Source organism: Haliotis rubra, unplaced genomic scaffold (assembly GCF_003918875.1).
Source record: "Haliotis rubra isolate DU_JTF1 unplaced genomic scaffold, ASM391887v1 Scf338, whole genome shotgun sequence".
In the NCBI taxonomy this organism is placed as follows: domain Eukaryota; kingdom Metazoa; phylum Mollusca; class Gastropoda; order Lepetellida; family Haliotidae; genus Haliotis; species Haliotis rubra.
This window is the reverse complement of record NW_025767011.1, coordinates 608,744-628,814: the sequence shown is the minus strand read 5'-3', so window position 1 is coordinate 628,814 and position 20,071 is coordinate 608,744. Positions and strand designations below refer to the sequence as shown.

The 20,071-nt window shown below is 40.9% G+C and overlaps 1 protein-coding gene across 1 annotated transcript; it reads right to left on the bottom strand.

The window, feature by feature from the left end:
- Nucleotides 1-3,442: 3,442 nt before the first annotated feature.
- Nucleotides 3,443-15,793, bottom strand: LOC124284488 (dopamine beta-hydroxylase-like). Its single transcript, XM_046720562.1, is given in 11 exon segments — nt 3,443-3,868; nt 4,506-4,785; nt 5,314-5,410; nt 7,007-7,250; nt 7,813-7,967; nt 8,858-9,049; nt 9,654-9,752; nt 10,288-10,417; nt 12,421-12,459; nt 12,461-12,611; nt 15,738-15,793. Coding segments are annotated over 11 exon segments (1,728 nt in total). The 3' UTR covers nt 3,443-3,583.
- Between the last annotated feature and the right edge of the window lie 4,278 nt (nt 15,794-20,071).

Here is a 20,071-nt window from a genome sequence, read left to right as displayed (position 1 = left end):
CATCTACACGAACGTATAACAAAGCATGCTACATTAATGTGACCTCTTTACTATAATATTCTGTACCTGTATTTAATAGAATAAGTTCTCTTGGAGTCCTTGGAAACATGACATCACATTGCCGTGGAGTGGATTGTTAAATAGCATCAAGCTACCATAGACTTTCTTCAGTAAGGAAGGTACAAGGAATTGTCTTCATCGATAGCATCAATATAAAACGGAAAGTTTTGATAAATGACATGTCACCAGCGAGTGTATACATAAATGCACCAGGCTAACATAGATTGACTTGATCTCGGTAACACGTTACCATGGATTCTTTAAATAACGACATCAGGTTACGAGGAATTGTCTTGATTAATGACATCAAGTATTGATATGTGACATCAAGTTATCAAGAATTTTCTTCACGGACGGCATCGAGTTGCCATGGATTCTTATAACGACATCAGGTTACGAGGGGTTGTCTTGATTAATGGCAATAAGTATTGATAAATGACATCAAGTTATCAAGTCTTCACGGACGGCATCAAGTTACCATGGAAACTCTTGATAAATGACATGAAGGTACCACATATTGTCACGACAAATGTAATTAAGTTCAACGAACTGTTTTGACAAATGATAACATACTTAAAATATACTGTTTACTGTATGTTGGAGGTATATTGCTCCTAGCTATATAATCCTGGGTTACTTTATATACTCGTGCCAATAATTGTTGTCACCACCCTCCCAACCAACGCCACACACACCTCAAATATATGAGTATATATCTTCACAACACAGGGATAAGTTATCTGTTGATAGTCAGCAGGATATCTGGCTAACATTAGACAGCAAAATGTCATAAGAGAGCATCTGTTGGTTCAAACTCATGTTTAGAAGACAGACAGATTGTCTGTTATCTGGCCTTAGTTTTGTTGTCTGAGGTAGATTGCTACTTATCGTCTTATTACATCTCTCACCCATCTGAGATTAAAATTATCAAACACATTTGAATTTCTGGGTTTTGAGTCGGAACCAAGCTTCTTTGGATCCATTGATGAACTCTCTGGTAAGATAATCCTGTACAATGTTGTACATGGTATGTTCAAGGCCTTCAACGTTTTGTTTGTAAAGGGAACAACCCTTTCAGCTTCATTCCTGAAAAAACTCATACACGCTTTTAATCATGGTTTTTTTGCGTCGTGGGACAACATAGTTCACGTGTCTGTCCTAGGTTGTGTTTTAGACAGGTGACACGAGAGTAGACCTGACACGAGGTCATGCATGTGAAACATATGCTTACGTCACCTGTCAGACATTGCATCAATTGAACCTACACCCTAAATAAGTTGATCAAAACAATCACGAAAAACTATTGCTAGTCACCTACATGTAGGTCACTATTTAATAGGCGATCACCGTGACATTAAAAATAGGTTCCTGTTAAGTCACGGAGAGACATGAAGGTACGTGTAACCACTTTTACACTGAAACGAATAACAAAGAGGATATTTGCAAAATATGCAGTCCCAAACCTTAGGTTGACAGATGAATATATGTTTGTGTTCCTGTGTTTCCCCGAAGTGTTACTGTCGAAGACATTATCCCATACATTCCTTTCACGTCAAGCTGACATACTACTGAAAACGGCATTCAACCAAGCTCACTAGATCATTCTCCACGTATAGCCCCATATTAACAGACAAAGATAGATCCATGACCATCAGAAGCTCTTGTATAGGTACAAAGTCCATCTTTCAAATGATGACGCAATCCCGACTGTGTTTTCACGTGAGAGTGACTGTTGAAATACGAGAGACTATGACTCACTTCGACACAACACATCAAGCCATATTTTTAACATCAAGCGTTTGTTTGTCCAAGGGTCTTATTTATAACATGATATATTGCGTGTTAGTGAAGCTTATATTTTACTTGAATCAAATGACATCATTGAGGATATTGGTATTGCACGGGGCCCTGTTGCGCCATTTGAGATAGGGACGTTGACGGTTACCGGGATATGTTAGTTACACTTTGGATGTTTGCTTGAGAGTTCAGGTGCCTGTTATCAAAAGCAAGTGATAAGTTGTGCTCATGTCAGCAAGGCCACCCAATGGACATTTATCACATGAGGCTTTTCTTTAAATCGCTTAGACGTAACTGAAAAACTTTTTAAAATTTATTGGTTTGAGATGACTTTGACCAGAACGTTCCCATTCGATGAGTGTTTTGTTAACAGTAGTGCACTTTGGCCCGGTATAAGATTGTCGTCTTAGGTTTATTTTGGTACAGCCGCCTTTAACATATGGCTTTTCGCATACGGTACATATAATCAGGACCTTACTACTAACACATGATAGAACCATTTTTGCTTAATAAAGTTTAAAATTGAAATTACAGAAAATTAATCGAATAGCGTAAAGAAATTTCGATTATTTTGCGTAAATTGAAATACAAGAAAATAATGGTTCCAGGACATTGTGGAAACTGCAATGAAGGAGCGAGAAAATGTTTTTGAAAGAGTAAAAAACAAACATTTGACATGACGTGAAACAAACAGTCTAAAAAAATATATCGTACCAATGTCGTACGATCAGGCTTGCAAACTTTACAAATGAATTCATCAATGCGACAAAACATTTTCAAATTTTATCTCTGCTAAAGCAAAATCGATCGCACGGTTTGAACTATGTCATGAACACCTGTTTGTGATTCCCTATCAAACAGTGAGGATATCAGGTTTGCGAGTCCTGCTCCTGGGGCACATGTCAAATGAAAAGATCGGACCAGCGAAGAAGGAAGTATTGTTTATTTCACGATACGTGTTGTTCGACAAATGAACTAAGCACTTTAAAATCACTGTTGAAAAAACACATTTGTTAAGCAAAGGCAACAAGGACTAATCAGAGACCATGACTCAAAACGCCTTTGAGCAGCAATCTTTTTCTGGATACAAGAGATTTTGATGTCATTTCTGGAGATATGAACGTACGTTTGCAACTTCATGGCGTCGTTAACTGGATAAGGCTTGTTTAAAGAGGGTCAGGAGTTGTTCCCCTTGGACCGAGCCCAGCAATGCTGATATTCGGAATGACATATGGAATCTTTGCTTCCTTCATCAAAAGGACCTTTGGGGGCCTTCTTGTGAGTTTCAGCCATTTTGTCAAAATTTATTTCTTGCCAACTCGATCATAATCAATGTGACTAGCTGCCATGGTTGTTTTAATATTCATACCCAGCGCTGGTCTAGTTTGTAACTCGCATTTGGTCGGTACACCAAGTAGCTAAGCTCATCCAATTGGAAAATTGAATTCAGTTGGTCATAATTTGAGATTGATAAAACCACGGGAATGGATCCTGGGGCAAGTATAGTTTTTCTGCTGCTTTTAGCAATTTTCCAGCAATATCACAACAGGAATAATCAGAAATGGACTTCACATATTGTGCCCATGAATAAAACCCTGGTCTCTGGCGTGACGAGCGAACGTGTTATCCACTAGACTACCCCCATCGCCCTTGAGATACTCAGGAAGCATTTAAGAGTTGAAGTAATTTAAGATCCAAAATCAGCAGCAGCAGATACCTGACAAACCTACAGTACTGAGGCAATTACGATTGCTACGATTAAGGTTGCGACTACGGAAGATGCTGCACGTGCACCTGAAAACGGATACGGTGTGTCCACTGGGTCGGCTTCCCCGTCACATGACCTCAGCGCATGCGCAAACTTAATCTTATCGGGATCTCGTCCGTCAGCGAAATCATGCAACAAGTATTCCCCAAGCTGGCCCTGCAGGCAAGGGTGTTTGTTGACTTGTTCAAGAACAGCTGGACATTCCAGTCTGCAGGGGCCGTAGTGGTTACAGCTGCCCATCACCTGAAATGTTAACATAATTATTTGTACAAATCTAACCTACAAACACAGTCTTTAATACATAGATTAATATATTCGACCAGAAAACGCGTTTGCCTCATTCAAACAATTCTGTGATCTCTTTTTTTAATCGCCATACTACAGCATTTTAAATATCACATACAGTTGTTGAATCCCTTTACATGAAACAATTTTCAATCGTCACACATAACTTAGAAAGTCTCCGTTTGGTATGAATTTTCCATATATACTCTTTAAAAAACTTGGGGAACACGAACTTTCAACTTGGATAGGAAGTATAAACGTTAACAAATTTTCAAAGACAGACATCTTATGAACGCAGCACCATTTCTCTTTATCACCACCCTTAAACATACGCATGGAATGCACGAGCATAACGCAGTAGCCCCATACAGTACATGTCGAAAAGCCCGGGTTCGATTCAAAATGTGTGAAGCCCATTTCTGGTGTCCCTTGCCGTGGTATTACTGATAAAAGCATCGAGAAACTAACTGACTCACTCTAAGATAAGATGGCCGATGTTTTCCTTAAACTCCAAATTTACATTTTCAAAATAAAAAAGGAAAAAAAGATAATAGTAGTTACAAGTGATTGACTTGAATTAATACTCGTAGTTTACCTCATTCACGATCACTCGCATTTCAGGACTGGATAGGTTTCTAAAGGTTCGGCTGTTACATCCGTCAATTTCGTCATCCGAGAATTTACAGAAATCCACGTTCTTCCATGTAATGCAGCTTCCGGTCATGTTTTCTTCCGGGAAGTAGGAGAAGAGGCCAAAGCACATCTCATCGTAGGATCCATCTCCGTACATGGTCGTGCGGGTCTTGGACAGAGATCGGTAGATGCACGTGGTCTTCAAACTGTCACCCTGTCTCATCTCAATGGGGGTGGAGTACCTGGAACGTGACATTGATATGTTTTAGCTGAGGATGAGTTTATGGAGACTGGATGATGTCCCTTAAACAATTGTCCTTTTTTGGCACCCACAGATTAAATATTTCAAACGTCTGAAAAGCAATAAAAAAAAGAATAAACGGACTAGACTCATGTTGGGTTCATCATTTGCAGTGTACATAGTTGTCTTCAAGCGCTGATTGGAAATGTAAACGGTCTCAAACTAATGGACCTATATCCCTTACCCCCATGTTAACTATCCACAGCCTGACATTTTCAACTTGGGGGTAAACCCAACGTTAATCACTCCGCTGGTAGACGTTCACATCCACAAACTCGGACTAGGCAATAATTCGTAAATTCTAATTCCATTTTGGCATATGAACCCATCGGACAAGAACCTTGGTTTGGTAAACCCAGCACCATAATCCGTCTCAGACGCATCGGCTCTGACGGATTGTCTCAGACGGATTGACATCTAATCGTTCCAAGATAAGAAAGTCGATTGTTATCTTAATCTTCACACTTACATTTTCAACTGGGGGCTGTCATAGGAATACTTGGCGTCATCGATCACATTCGTCACCATTTCACCATTTCGGATCAACTCGACCTCCTCTTTGTACCCTGCAAGAACAAAGTCTCTGATATACAATATCTATATCAAAATATATCTATATCGGATGTATATGTATAATATATTGAATAACGATTACTTTCAAGATGCATCTATCTGTCTATAATAGTAATATTAATCATCATTCATGTGCCAGTCCTTTCCTATTCCTTTTGAGTAGTTGACTGGTCAAAGCAAGATATCCAGAGTCTTGACCGCCTGAACAGAAGGATCATTTCTGACCACAGAGCCAACCATCCTCGTTCCTCTTAATCGTTCATATATGTCCATCACTTCGGGGGTTCGGGTTTTGATTAATGTGGAGGCTCTTCATTATTGACTTTTACTCCGTACTTGTGCACATATTTATTTATCGGATGATCATGTTGTGATGCATGTCAAAAATGCAGAAAACAAAAAATTCTGTTGGACAGAATCTCAAATTTGAGGTTGATTTTGTTGATGGCGATGTTCTGCTGGATGGAAGAGCGATGGGAGTAAACCAGGTCCTTTGTGGAAAAGCTTTCTGAGAAACCATTGCATCGTGTGGAACAAAACGTCCTTCGCCTGAATGAAGTCCGCTGGTCTTACTCATCTGAAACTGAGGTCTCTCGTTTTGCTGCTCCCGCCGCAATATAGCTGGAATATTGCTGAGTGCGGCGTAAAACTAACCTCATTCGCTCGTTTTGCTGCTCAGGGCCAGTCACTTTCCATTCACAATGACCAAATTGTGATTCTAAATATCAATATGAAATGTCGATTATGCAATGAATGTCTAACGCCTTGTCAGTAGATGCCCTTCATTGGCACAAACAGCATATCTTAGAAGACACGATGGCATGGTTCGTTGCCTCTACTACCGTCATCGATATGCCTGTGGCTTTGATTTCGAGGTCCATCCATGGTACGACCCTGAACATCTCCAGGGCGTCATTGAAATTGATGCTTTTAAATTTCTTTGGAATAGGCCCGAATGCAAGACGAATTATAGCCAATAAACCTGATCTTTTTTGATAAAGCCAATGAATTTTTATATCATTGAATTTTCTATCCCTATTGAGAGCATCTGTGGACCTCGCCTTTGCATCCCAAGTACACTGTCGTCAGGCTAACCATTATTCTTGGCGCAGATCAAGAGAGTTCCCGGGTTCTCCACCGGGAGCACAGCCCTTCTGACACTCTGGGTAATGCAGAAGACTGCAGGGTTGGGAAGCCTTCATATTCTCCGGAAAGTTCTTGGTGAGTTAGACTTGGCAGCGCTTCCTGGGAGGCTTCCTCGTTTGCTGGGCTGTGTATAGAGAGGCCAAGGGCTCTGAGCTGATGATGAGCCTTACCAGCCTGACTCTGCAAGGATCACCCGAACCCTACCTGCTACATACTATTATTACTCTGTGGAATATATTCATGGAGACGAATAAGGGAACACATGAAAGTACAAGTGTTCCTTTATCTATTTCCAGAATTTCACCCACAGTGCAATACATACATTGTAAAGCAAAAAGAATAAAGGAAAACTTGTACTTTCATGTCTTCCCTTATTCGTTTCCGTGAGAATATAATAACAATGTGTCTGACTGGGCGGAGCGAAATGTCTCACGTTACCTTACCTAGATAATGCATATGGCTGAGGCCCGATGTTATGTAGATATTGCCCTTCATCAGTTTGTTGGTGCACTCTTCTGTGCAGGTGGACTCAAAGGTAGACCGCTTGACACCTGGGGGAATCTCCAGATACATTTGACCAGTAAGTAGGAATCCGGCATTGTACTTTCTCTGTTTCGGCGTGTAATATATGGTCATTCCAGAACTGTCAACATAGTCACTTCTCAGCTCGGGATTGGTCCAATGGAACTGGAACAAAATATACCAGAATGTTAGGGGATAAATCGCGAGCAACAAACCCGTTGTGTGTTAAACTTCTACGACACGTGAATAACCAATGCCATTTCGAAAGTGCTCAAATCCGTCTATCCCACTTAGCCATCGCGGACTAGTCGGACAACTGGTAGTCAAGATCACGGGCTTTGTGTACCCTTCTGATGTGTGTGAATTGGCACGGCTCCCATAGACGAAAGCGATGAATACCCAATGCCATTCAGAAAGTGGTCAATTGTAACTGTACTTTACTGAGAAAGTGTAATCCCATATATAACATGTGATACATTTGACCACATTTTTCAGGAAGCCGCGGTCGCTGAGAGGGTTAGGCGGCTGACTTTGAGTGCTGGCGATTAGGTGCCTGACTCTGAGGGTGTGGGTTCGAATCCCGGATGGGACTCAACCCAACAAAACTATTGGAATCTGTACTTTACTGAGAAAGTGTAATACCAAATGTAACATGTGTTCTACGACACGTACCTTCGGTGTAATTTTTCTCATATAAGGACTGCTTTGTTCAGAAATACAGACTCACCTGCATGACCATCTTCTTTGAGCCAGTGCGACCTATTCGATATCCGGCCTCTTCGTATTCGCAAGTTCCATCAAGACCCAGGGTCCACAGGCCAAGAAATTGTGAACATCCTTTCTGGGACATGTAACACGGCGTGGCATGGTCTGACATGACCGCTGTCAAGATTGAAAAATATATGGGCGATTATACCTTTGTAAACAAGATACAAAAAAGCTTTATTGTAGATATGTCAAATGCAATTCTCTATTTTGACTTGTACCAGAGCGTTTCTTGACGAACAATAGTCTTGCTGTTTCAGGTACCTCGGGAGAATGAGGGGTTCACCTAGACGCGAAACATATGGTATAATGTCTTCTTCATAGTTATTTATAAAACGTTCTTACGATATTGTCGGAATCGTACAATTGATACAGCTTTTTGTAGGGTTGGATATCGGTATATATCATATATCGATAATCGTTAACTAAATAGCGATCGATTATCGATAAATATCGGAAACGTACATTTGAGCAAAACTGCCAAAATACTCCCATTTTTCACTTCACTAGTGAGTGGTGACATGTTTTTGCATGGATTATGAACAAAACAGCGTGCTGAACATTTTTTCGAAGCGAACCATGAATAAAGTCCTAAATTTGTATATTGTGTGAGAAAATTAATATTTATTTTTTCTGTTATAAGAGTTAATGTACGATATTATCAACAACACAATTTTCATATCGATAATCATTGATACTTTTTCCTATCGACGATATTTCCGATTATCGATCATTTTAGTCAGTCCTAGTTTTTTTGTGCCCGAGGTGGGAACATTTGCGTAGTATCCATGGGCAAGATACTTAGATCCACATTGTCTCAGTTCACACAGCTGTAAAATGGGTACCCATGAGGATGTGCTGGCAATGTGAGTGTTTAGTTCATTGCGCCTAACAGGCAACATGGCTGTAAGAGTAAGCTCCCCAGGGAGTTGAAAAAGTATCGGAAAGTACGATGGTGTTCTATGACAGCATTTCCATAAAATCGATAGATATGCACAGAAAACTACCGTCGTCGTTGCATCCAAACAAGACGATGTGGTGCATGACGTTGGAGTTGTTGATTTCTGGCTTAGTGGCAATCAGGTGGTAGTCCTGTGACATGTCGATGTAGTCGCTGACGTTGAAGGTCATGCAGTAGTAGTTGGTCTCCGTCGGAGGCACCCTCGTGGGAGGATATCTCAGAGTGAAGCTCCTCACCTCTGAAAACCAATTTTCAGCAGCATTACTTTGGAACGTACAAGGAATACAACGTTGTGGAGGTTCAGCCTGAACTAAATCTTAATTACATGTTATCATAACGAAAGTAAAATGAATATTTGTTACTCATTTTAGCAATAATCAGCTTGATCATGCTAGTGGTTTGGGTTTTTTTAAATTGTAATATCACATTGATTAAGTGATTGTTATTTTGGGTCACAATGTTTACAGTTTTGAGTGTGGTTTGTGTTTCTCATCTCGCATCATATATGGGGGGTTTGGGTGTGTGTGTGTGAGTATTTGTAGCGGCATGCCTTTTTTATAGCGCTTCAGAGTTGCCTCCCTTGGCTGGCTTATTTTTGGTTTTGACTTCCGGGTCAAAATTCAAAGGGGACTCTTAAACCTTTTGTCACGGCAAATTTATTAACCGTAACACTAGAGACTGATAGCTTCAACATCCAGACAAAAGAAAGAGAAAGGATATTTAACCATGGTACTCCTCATTCCCCCGTTAACAATTTTATTGTCGAAAAACAGGTACCTTATCGTCATTTGTAGGTCTATGTTGGTCAGGTTTAGTAAAAAAACCGATGAGGTTCAACTTACCAGGTTCTTTTGTGGCGTTGCATACAAACTCGCCCGCTGTACAAGACACCCAGTCGTTCTTGGCCGTGCACTGAGGGCTTCCCCAGGGGTCACAAATACCTGAAGTGAATGAGGCGTGGGTAGGGTCAAAAATCTACAAAGTCATAATCGTAGAATTATGATTAGAGAAAAAAGCAGCTGTTTGTTTGTTGTTTAACGCCTCACTCAGCAATATTCCAGCTATATGGTGTCGGTCTGGACCAGACAATCCAGTGATCAACTGAATGAGCATATACATATACGCAAATGGGATATGATGCCATGTGTCAACCAAGTCAGTGAGCCTAACCATCCGATCCCGTTAGTCGCCTCTTACGACAAGCATGGGTTACTGAAGACCAATTCTACCCTGGATCTAAGAGTGAGTGAGTGAGTGCTACAATCCAGTGATCAACAGCATGAACATCGATCTACGCAATTGGGAACCGATGACATGTGTCAACCAAGCCAGCTAGCCTGACCACCCGATCCCGGATCCAATTCTTACCCGGATCTTCACGGGTCTGCTGAAATGAATGGATCATACGTCAGTGTGTACCATCTTTTTACCTGGATAATAAAAGTATAAATAGAAAAATCCAAAAGATCTTTTTACCTGGATGCGTGATGTTACTGGTCCTCTGTGGGAACTGACCGGGATTCCACACACAATCAGGATCTCCTAACTCTTGACCATTGGTCAGTCCATCGCCATCGGAGTCCTTCTGACACAGCTCTTTACTCCACTAGAATAGAAACTATCACTCTGGACCATGTTAGCATAGTAACCAAAATAATGGAGCGTTTTGTGCTGACATGGATTTGGAATATTTCAGACAATTATGTACATATACTCATGCCAATAATGGTTGTCACCCCCTTCACCACCCCAACCCCACACACACCTCACATCCCCACCCCACACACCCTCTCCAATAAAAAAAGTTGAAAGGGGTGACAACCATTATTGGCATGAGTATATAAGTGTCAGCAGTACAAGTTTAAACTTTTAGACGAATACGTTGACACTAAAAATACGAGGAAATTGTCAGCTTCGCTTGAAGATATGGCATTTCTTTGAGCTAGATTATGGTAGTTAGCCTAACTAAGATCTTGTTAGTGAACATTTACATCATATATACATAAAGGTACTAACCCGGTAATCATTATTTCGTCTATATTTGAAATCTTATTTTTACAGTGTATCTCATAAGATTGCAATTGCATCAGTTTATTAATTGCATTAATGGATGCTGTTAAGGGATTGCACATGAACACTACACACTGCTTCCACGGCATGAGATACGTCAAGTTGGACAGAATGAAATGGAAAGAGACGAACAAGAGCTAAGGCATAATTCCTGAAGGGGCGGTTGGGTAGCCTGGAGGTTGAAGCGTTAGCTCATCACGACGAAGACACGGGTTCGATTCCGATATGGGTTCAACGATGAAGCCAATTTCTGGTGTCCCCCCCGCCGTCATATTGCTAGAATATTGATAAATGCGGCGTAAAGCAATACTGACTGACTGACTCTAAAGATATCCGGGTTAGAATTGGTCTTTGAACAACAACCCTTTCCGGGATCGGGTGGTCAGGCCTGCTGACTTGATTGACACATGTCATCGTATCAAAATTGCGATGATTGTGCTCATGATGTTAATCACTGGATTGTCTGGTATAGACTCGATTGTTTACAGACCGCCGTCGTATAGCTGGAATATTGCAGAGTGCAGCGTCAACCATCAAAATAACAAATCCTAGTTTCTAACGAGAAGGAAACTAAAGAATATTTGAGCAAAGAGCAGATTCTATATCACAAAACAGCAATTTCTTTTTTCAGAATGTTTCACAACCTTGCGGAAATTAACCTACTCTGCTGGCTTTGATATCGAACCACAGCAGAGTTTGAGCAGAGTTTATTTGAATAACACATGGCCTCATTTCAGTGTTGAACTTAAAATAGCGGGGCGACACTACCAAATCTCCCTCAGGTGACAGGAGACGTAGGGAATACAAACCCACGCAATATTGACTGAGGGATCTGACACATTTAGAACTACTTCCAAATGCGGTCTTTTTAAAATACGACCCAGTTTCGGGACAATGATCAAGCATAATATGACGTCATAAAGTCATTCCCTATTTTAGCTTTCGTTCTCTAACTACCATCTGTCCCCAAGCGCGGATAATGACTTGGCTTTGCATGTATTTGTGCTACAGCCTCACCAATCTGAGAAATCTATCTATTTTAACTAGTTGATAATGATCGCTTAAAATATCATGAATAGCAAAATGAAATCTGTTTACATAATTCTTCTGATTAAAAGGGCAGTGGGGTAGCCTAATGGTTAAAGCGTCCGCTCGCCACGCTGAAGACTCGGGTTGGGATTCCCCACATGGGGACAATGTGTGAAGCCCATTTCTGGTGTCCTCCGCCGTGATATTGCTGGAATATGGCTAAAAGTGGCGTAAAACCATACTCACACACTCTAAAATTAATTTGGTCGCAAATATATCTTACATGATTGTACATCTGCTCTTAGAGTTACGTCATAGGTAACAATAAGATGTTTTTCGCGGTTCCAGGTATAGGTTAATTACTTTATCTGTATTTTACGGCATGTCGTACCACGACAGACACACACTGTACCCATGTGGGGAATCGAACCCGGGTCTTCAGCGTGACGAGCGATCGCATTAACCACAAGGCTACCACACCGCCCCTATTTCTACCTAACGTCAACCTACCTCTTCCACTTCCTGGAAATCGAGACCAAATGGATTCCTGGCTCCCCCCTCCCTGAGGGTTCGTGTGCCCCAAGCCCCGCCACAAGAAGTTTGACTTGCAAGGATGAGGCACTGCGTCGCCGTTGGGTAGGTCGTCTTGGTAATGTCGGTATCCGTGTGAAACACCGATGGTGAAACACAAAACAAGCAGTCTGAAAGAAGTTGAACCAAACTTTGTTAAACTATAAGTATGATGATTGTAACTCGGGTACAATCGACTGAAAAATATACCGAGCAATGTTGAATAAGCCAAAATGTGGCTTAAATCCTCTCAGGAATCCGCGTTTCGCATTTTGGATTCGCTGCTAAGCTGTACAAAACAAGCGATCTGAAAGTATTTGAACCAAATTTCTTTGAGTGGCATTTTAGAAGTTGGGAAGTACAATATAGAACAAACTTTATGGATAACAACTTCTTTTTATTCGTGAGTGCGACGTTTCGATACAGATTCTTGTACCGTTGTCAAGCATAATGGAACATGAAGAAGGAGGAAGTATATATATGCTGGATGTAATAATGTAACCAAGAAAACAACATAATTAACATAATTGGCTAGGCAGAAAGCTGATGAAGCCAGAGAGTAGACAAAGGACAGGCGTGGAAGCCAATGATGTACAAATAATAATGAGATGTTTATACAGCAGAGTTTATACAGTAGATTGGGCTTGGTGGATGAGTGCATCATAAGCGGATGGAATGAAGTATCATTGGTCTCGGTTGATGGTGGGCTTTTGGCGTTTGATGTGGATGGCTTCGGTGAGCTTGCGTTTAGTGAAGTCTGTGTGTTTGTTTGTTGAGAGAATGGTGATATCAGACCACTCTATTTGATGATTGGGGCTTGCTTTGATGTGGTGGGAAATGGCTGATTTGCTGTCGGAATTGGTAACAGAGGTCTGATGTTCTTTCACTCGGGTGTTGATGGGTCGGGACGTTTCGCCTATGTAGCTCTGCCCACAATCACAGTTTATTTTGTAGATGACACATTTTGGGTTGTTGTTCCCACCATAAAGAAGAACAACGACCCGCCACCGTAACGTATACGCTGGAGATTATCGAGGATGCAGTAACCCATGCTTGTTGTAAGAGGCAACTAACGGGATCGGGCTCGTTGACTTGATTGACACATGTCATCGTATCCCAGTTGCGCAGATCGATGCTCATGCAGTTGATCATTTGATTATCTTATCCAGACTCGGTTATTTACAGACCCCCGCTATATAACGGAATATTGCTGAGTTCGGCGTAGCGGCGCGACAAACAAACAAACCAACTTAACAAATTATGAAGGTTAAAATTGTACAAATTGTAATGACATTCTTGGAACCGCGTTATGGACGGCATAGCAGTCTGTTACCGCAGACTGTTGCCGCAGTTCGGCGTCCGAGAGCGCTCAATTCCTAGATTATATTTCAGCGGTTTGTCTGCACCAGTGATCCCGTCACGAACTGTATTGACTGGTTTTCCTCGCAATATCGAGAATATGTTTCAACAGATAATCGAGGTCGATTTTCCCCTGGTTTCACACTTCATACACTTGTTAAGTGTCGGTAAATACAAACGACAAAACCGTTTTCCACACCCACAAGACATATCTGCTAAAAGCCACATTCAGCAGTATTACACGAGTACGTCGCGGTCCGTCAACAAGCGAGTATGGACCAGACAAACCAGTCATTGACACCGTGATATGGGGCGTGGTGGGCGAGCTGGCTAAAGCGCCAGGCTGGTGATCCAGCGGGCATGAGGTGTCGGGATCGAGCCCATCTGTGACCGGGTGTAAAAACTTTGTGTGCAGACTTTTTCAGTGTTGTCACAACCCCTAGTGTACAGTACACAACCCTGTGCACTTAAAAGAACCCGCGAATCCGTTGGTATATGACCAGATGGAGGCCACATGAATACGTGCAAACACCTAGTTGCGGGTACAGCAACGTGCAGTAAAACTTGGACAAAGTACTGTGACTATGTGTCCCAGTCCACCAAGCGGTGATTGGGTACCTCGTAAGGATGGGAAAGCCACACTAACTCGGTGCGCCTAGTGGCAGCAAGAGTTGTATGATCCCCAGGGAGTTGAGATTTATAATAAGATATGCCGTTGAGACTGACATCCAATGATCGAGGGGAAAAAATACCAGCGCCTTGAGCATGCACTAGTGCGTGGATATGTGCGCTATATAAATATCCAATAATAAAATAATAATAATAATGATATACGACTGACAGAGCATGAGTGTTGTGAACTCTGTCACTCTATAGGTATTCGCAAAAAGGTTAACGTACCCTGCCCCACCGATGGTACCCGTCATAAACATACGCAAATGCATTTGTTCACCTGAAGTAATTCGGGAACGTACGGTACGTCAAATCAGGGAATTAGATCGGACATAATTTTTGTCACTGATGCATCGAATTTCGAAATGCCTTCCAAAAATCTACCATAAAGCGTTTGAATTTTGTAACTTCTGAGAAAGAGTCGTATGACAACTCTTCGAAATCTTGGAAAAAGTGCATGCTCGGTTGTACCTCAAAACTTGTGAAACGTAAACCACAAATTCTGGAGCTGTTTGAATATTGCTCCATATGGAAGGAACCGTGACTCTTGGAAAGTTGAAATCATCTCTTTTGTCATGCAGCCTTGTGGAGAGTTTTTTGTCACTCTGAATCTTTATGCATAGATCTATGTATGAAACATTTGTTACCTTACTTCACGTTCAGGTGGGTAAATCAATGGAAGGGAATTGGCTTATTGATGGCTATTGATCTAATATCGTTACATCATCGATATACCTGAAGCTGCAGATTTAATTATCTCCCTCATCAGGCTGACATACAGTCATGTAGCTAGGACTGTCTATCGATATAGATAAGAGATCGATAATCGTTAACTAAACATCGATCGATTATCAATAAATATCGGAAATATAGCTTTGAGCAAAAATGTCAAATGTAAGAAATGAATATATTTCACATCACTGGTGAGTGGTGATATGTTTTTGCATGAATTAGTAACAAAACAGCGTCCTGAACATAATTTAGAAGACCATGAGTAAAGTCCTAAATTTGTATATTGTGTGAGAATATTTAAACATTTTATCTATCACAAAAGTTAATGTAAAACATTATCGATAACACACTTTTCCTATCGATGATATTTCCGATTATCGATCATTTTAGCCATCCCTACATATAGCTGAAATATTGTTCAGAGCAGCGTTAAACTCACTCACTCACTCACTCACTCACTCCAAATACCAAGTCCCGATGTACTAAACACTTACCCCTTGAAACACTTCATACTGCTGGTGACAGCTCCAGATGGAATATCGACCAGCATAACACTCTTTTATACCAAACGAAAACCATCTTTAGATTGTGACGCATGTGAGACTCCTTTCTCACGTGAGAGTGACTGTTTCTATTTACGAGACAATGTGTACACTAAATCAGACAATGTGTTTGATATCTAACGTGTAGTCAGCCTCATGGTCATATTTACTGCATAATATATTCTCTTTTAGTAAATCCCTTATTTGTTTTCAACATGTATCAAAAGGGTCGGCATCAACACTGTTTGTATTGTATGTGATTGTGAAGTACCCTTGCCCATTGGATTCCGCTGAACGTTTACCGTCTCTGGGCTGCGTTGTCATGTGTTCGTTTGCTTTGGGCTTAGAGTGCCTGTTACTATCAAGGAGTTTTAAGTTACTCTGACACCAATCGTCCAAATCTTGCCAAAAAACCAAAGATTACAAAAATGTCATATGTTCAAGCAGTACACGGGAAACGCTCTAGAGAGAGTGAAACTTGACTGTTTCCTTATGATCATTATTTATACGGGTGTGCACTTAAGGTCAAGTATGATTCGTTGTGATTTAGTACAGTTTGACCTCATTTCAATACTGTGCCATTTATCTATGCAGAACTGGGTCTCCACAAGCGTTCGTAACGTTACGAGCTGTCGTGACTCTATTGTTTATCACAACGAATGTCGTAGCGCTGCGAAGCTTAGTGGATCGGGACCCAGTATCTCTTTTTTTAGGTTTATTATAATGATACATTTAAATAGCGTGTTGAAAGTTAAACATTTTCGTAACTTTATCTTATCTGTTTACATTGTATACTCGCACGCAAAAGTAACGCAAGTCAAGTATAATGTATATATGTATGCAATTTGCAGCATAAAATACAGGGAATACAAACAGGGTCAAATAGACAAAATTTGAGTGAAGACATTTCATTGGCTACCAAGACTGATGACATGATTAAGTTTTCTAAAGGTAAAGGGGTTGACAAGAACGGATCTGGTGTTGACAGGTGATGTCCCGATCTTGTCGAGGGGTGGTGACCCTAGGAGGGGTGGTGACCGCTCCGAGGATGTCATTTGTGGTCTGTGTTGTTGTATCGATGCTGGAGACGGTAAATCGTGGTTATGTTTACGTCGAAATGACGGGCAACATCTTGGACGGACTCTGTAGCATCCAAACGTCCGATAGTCTGGTTTCTTGCGCTCTGAGTTAAGCGTGGCACTGGTGAACAAGGAGTGATAGACCCAATTTTTGTCTTATACCCACTAATGGTAGTGACAATTCGATTATGTTCGATTTCACGAGAAATGTGTGCATGATACCCACATGTTCATTGGTATGGTGCATTTTGGTGATTCCTTCTATTCATGTGTTTTTACTCGGGCCTTCCAAAACGCAAGAAAAAATATGGATAACTCCATCAGGCTTCACTACATGCTAAAACTCATATCAATTCGGGGTTCCGAGTTTGTTTCCTATTTGGATAAAAAAACTTGCGTTTCTTATGCGTGTGAGTATATATTTGGTGTGATTTCATCACAATGATAAAATATATTAACCGTATTGACATAGAAAAGAAATATTTATTTCAAGGGCAACAACGCAAATACTGGTTTATCGTCTTTTCTAAATGTTTCCGATTAAACTTTACACAAAATGTTCATAGGATAATATAACAATTCATTAATTACGTAATGTGTTAAACTTATTGTTTAAACTAATTTTTACGATACATATTAGCTGTATACAGAGAAGGTGAAGGTGAAGTTTAGAATTGGTCTTCAGAAACCCACGCCTCTCTTAAAGGGCCACTGATCCAGAGCAATTTCCGTGGACTGGTTGTTGCTTTTGTTATTGTCGACTAACGGGATCGGGTGGTCAGACTCGCTGACTTTGTCGTTGGATTCCATCGTATCCTAACTGCGTATGTCAGTGCTCATGATATCAATCACTGGATTATCTGGTCCAGACTCCATTTACAGAACGCCGTCTTGTGTCTGGGATATTGTTGAGTGCGGGGTTCAACGACAAACAGAGTCACGCCCCCTGAAGCTGGAACAGGACTACAATGTTATGCCAGACATGACACTGAAACGGATCAGGTTGTCAAGAATTGAATATCCAGCTTTCAGTCACCGGTTTCACAAACAGATGACCCTTGGAGATCCGGGTTAGAATTGGTCTTCAGTGACGCATGCTTGTCGTAAGAGGCGACGAACAAGATCGGGTGGTCAGGCTCGCTGACTCGGTTGACACATGTCATCTTATCCCTATTGCGTAGATATATGCTCATGCTGTTGATCACTGAATTGTCTGGTCCAGACTCGATTATTTACAGATTGCCACCATATGGCTGGAATATTGCTAAGTGCGGCAAACCAACCAACAAATAGAGACTTTAGTTTACATGTCGTGATATGGCAGGAATAATCTTGACTGGTATATAAACCAAGCCCTGTATCGATTTGTGTTGTGTTATGATTGAACTACTTTTCAAAGCGGCTTTACATCTTACTGAACCACATAAATTAATCCGCGGTGGCCTGCAGATAGCTTTGTAGTCAAAGCATCCGTTCTTCACGTTGAGCGAAATTTATCGGTGTCAAATACATGGATCTTAGAGAAATTAAAGGCACTCTGTCACGCCACACTTCTCTAAAAATCAATATTGCATTTCTCTCATTAATACTAACTATCAGCCCCCAGCGAAGCTACCATATTATTTATTCCAAAGTAAATATGTATTAAGATTACAATATGAAATTAAAAAGTTCGAATGAATTAATGCAACGTTGCATTAAGTCGACTCTCGCGCCCTCTTCCGACCGAACTTTATTTCAAGCGAACCCAATAGAGTTATGTCCCGTGGAACGCTCTTCACGAATATCCATCCAATAACGCAACTTGTGATTGAGGCCAGTTCGGCAAACACTAACAACACCGCGTGCGACAGTTTTCGATGTCCGGAGCAATTGTTTACATTCCATATATGGCAAGTGTTATCTGTTTGGAAACTGTTCGCCTCGAAGTTTCAATTATCGATTTCAGACAAGTCGTAAGGGATGATAAGTCTTTTATTGTATCAATAGGAAGCTAAAGTGTGTGCATATATGCCCCAATATATGTATTACAGACCAACATATTGTCGAAAAAGCGTGACATTGTGCCTTTGAAGTTAGTATTTCGTCGGACACTGTGTACACATTACGTTAGACACCCATGATTGAAGAGTAAAGGAAAGAAATAGTTTATTAAATGCTTGAAGCTATCAACCCTTTGAAGATACAACACTAAACGAACCGTCATCATAGAGCGGAAATATTACTGACTTTGACTTTAAACAATTGTTTCGAAACGAAATTTGAACAACAACATTGAACACCGATGACGCCAGAGAGCTGTTAAAAATGAAAATAGTTTCCAAGGCAGATTTGGCGATCCGAATTCCCTTCTACGTTTTCGTTCGCTTAGAGTTGAATATGTCCAGTTTGTTTACGAAGTGATAATATCGGCGAAGATCTGGGTTAGAACTGATCTTCAGTAACCCATGCTTATCGTGAGAGGCGACTAACGGGACTGGGTGGTCAGGCTCGCTGACTTGGTTGACACGTCATCGTATCGCATTTGCAATTGCGTATCGATTCTCAGATTGTTGATGACTGGATTGTCTGGTCCAGATTCGATTATTTACAGATATATTTGCTGGATTATTGCTGAGTGCGGCGTAAAACTAAATTCACTCACTCACACAAAACACAAAAAGCTGTAACTTGGCTGGGTCTCAGTCGTCGCTCGCTTTGGATCTCACAAAATAAAAGTTGTTATTCATAATGTTATTCAGTATTGACTTCTCAACTTTTAAACTGTCACTCATATTTCCTAATTTCGTATATATGTATTGTTCTTTAACTGTTTCACGTATACGAATAATGAAAGCTACAATATATCCTCCTCTACTTTACCAGGCCATAGCGGGATCATCCTCGATTATCAAGCCGAAGGCTATTGTGATAAATACGTCATGCAGTACCATTAAACGCATTATGCGCCATTACTTCGTTTCCGACGTGACGTTAACCCCTTTATCGTTCCTGCTACTATGTTCCCAAATATTTCGTCTCGACTGTTCCGTTCATTGGTACCATGTCGGTCGAATCGGGCTTAAAATACAATGTATCGATCAAGACATTTCAACTCTTGACGATCCAGGGTAGAATTGTTCTTTACAAACTCATACACGCCTTAAGAGGTGTCTGACACGATCGGGTTGTCACAGTCGCTGACTTTGTCGAGGAATGCCATCGTAT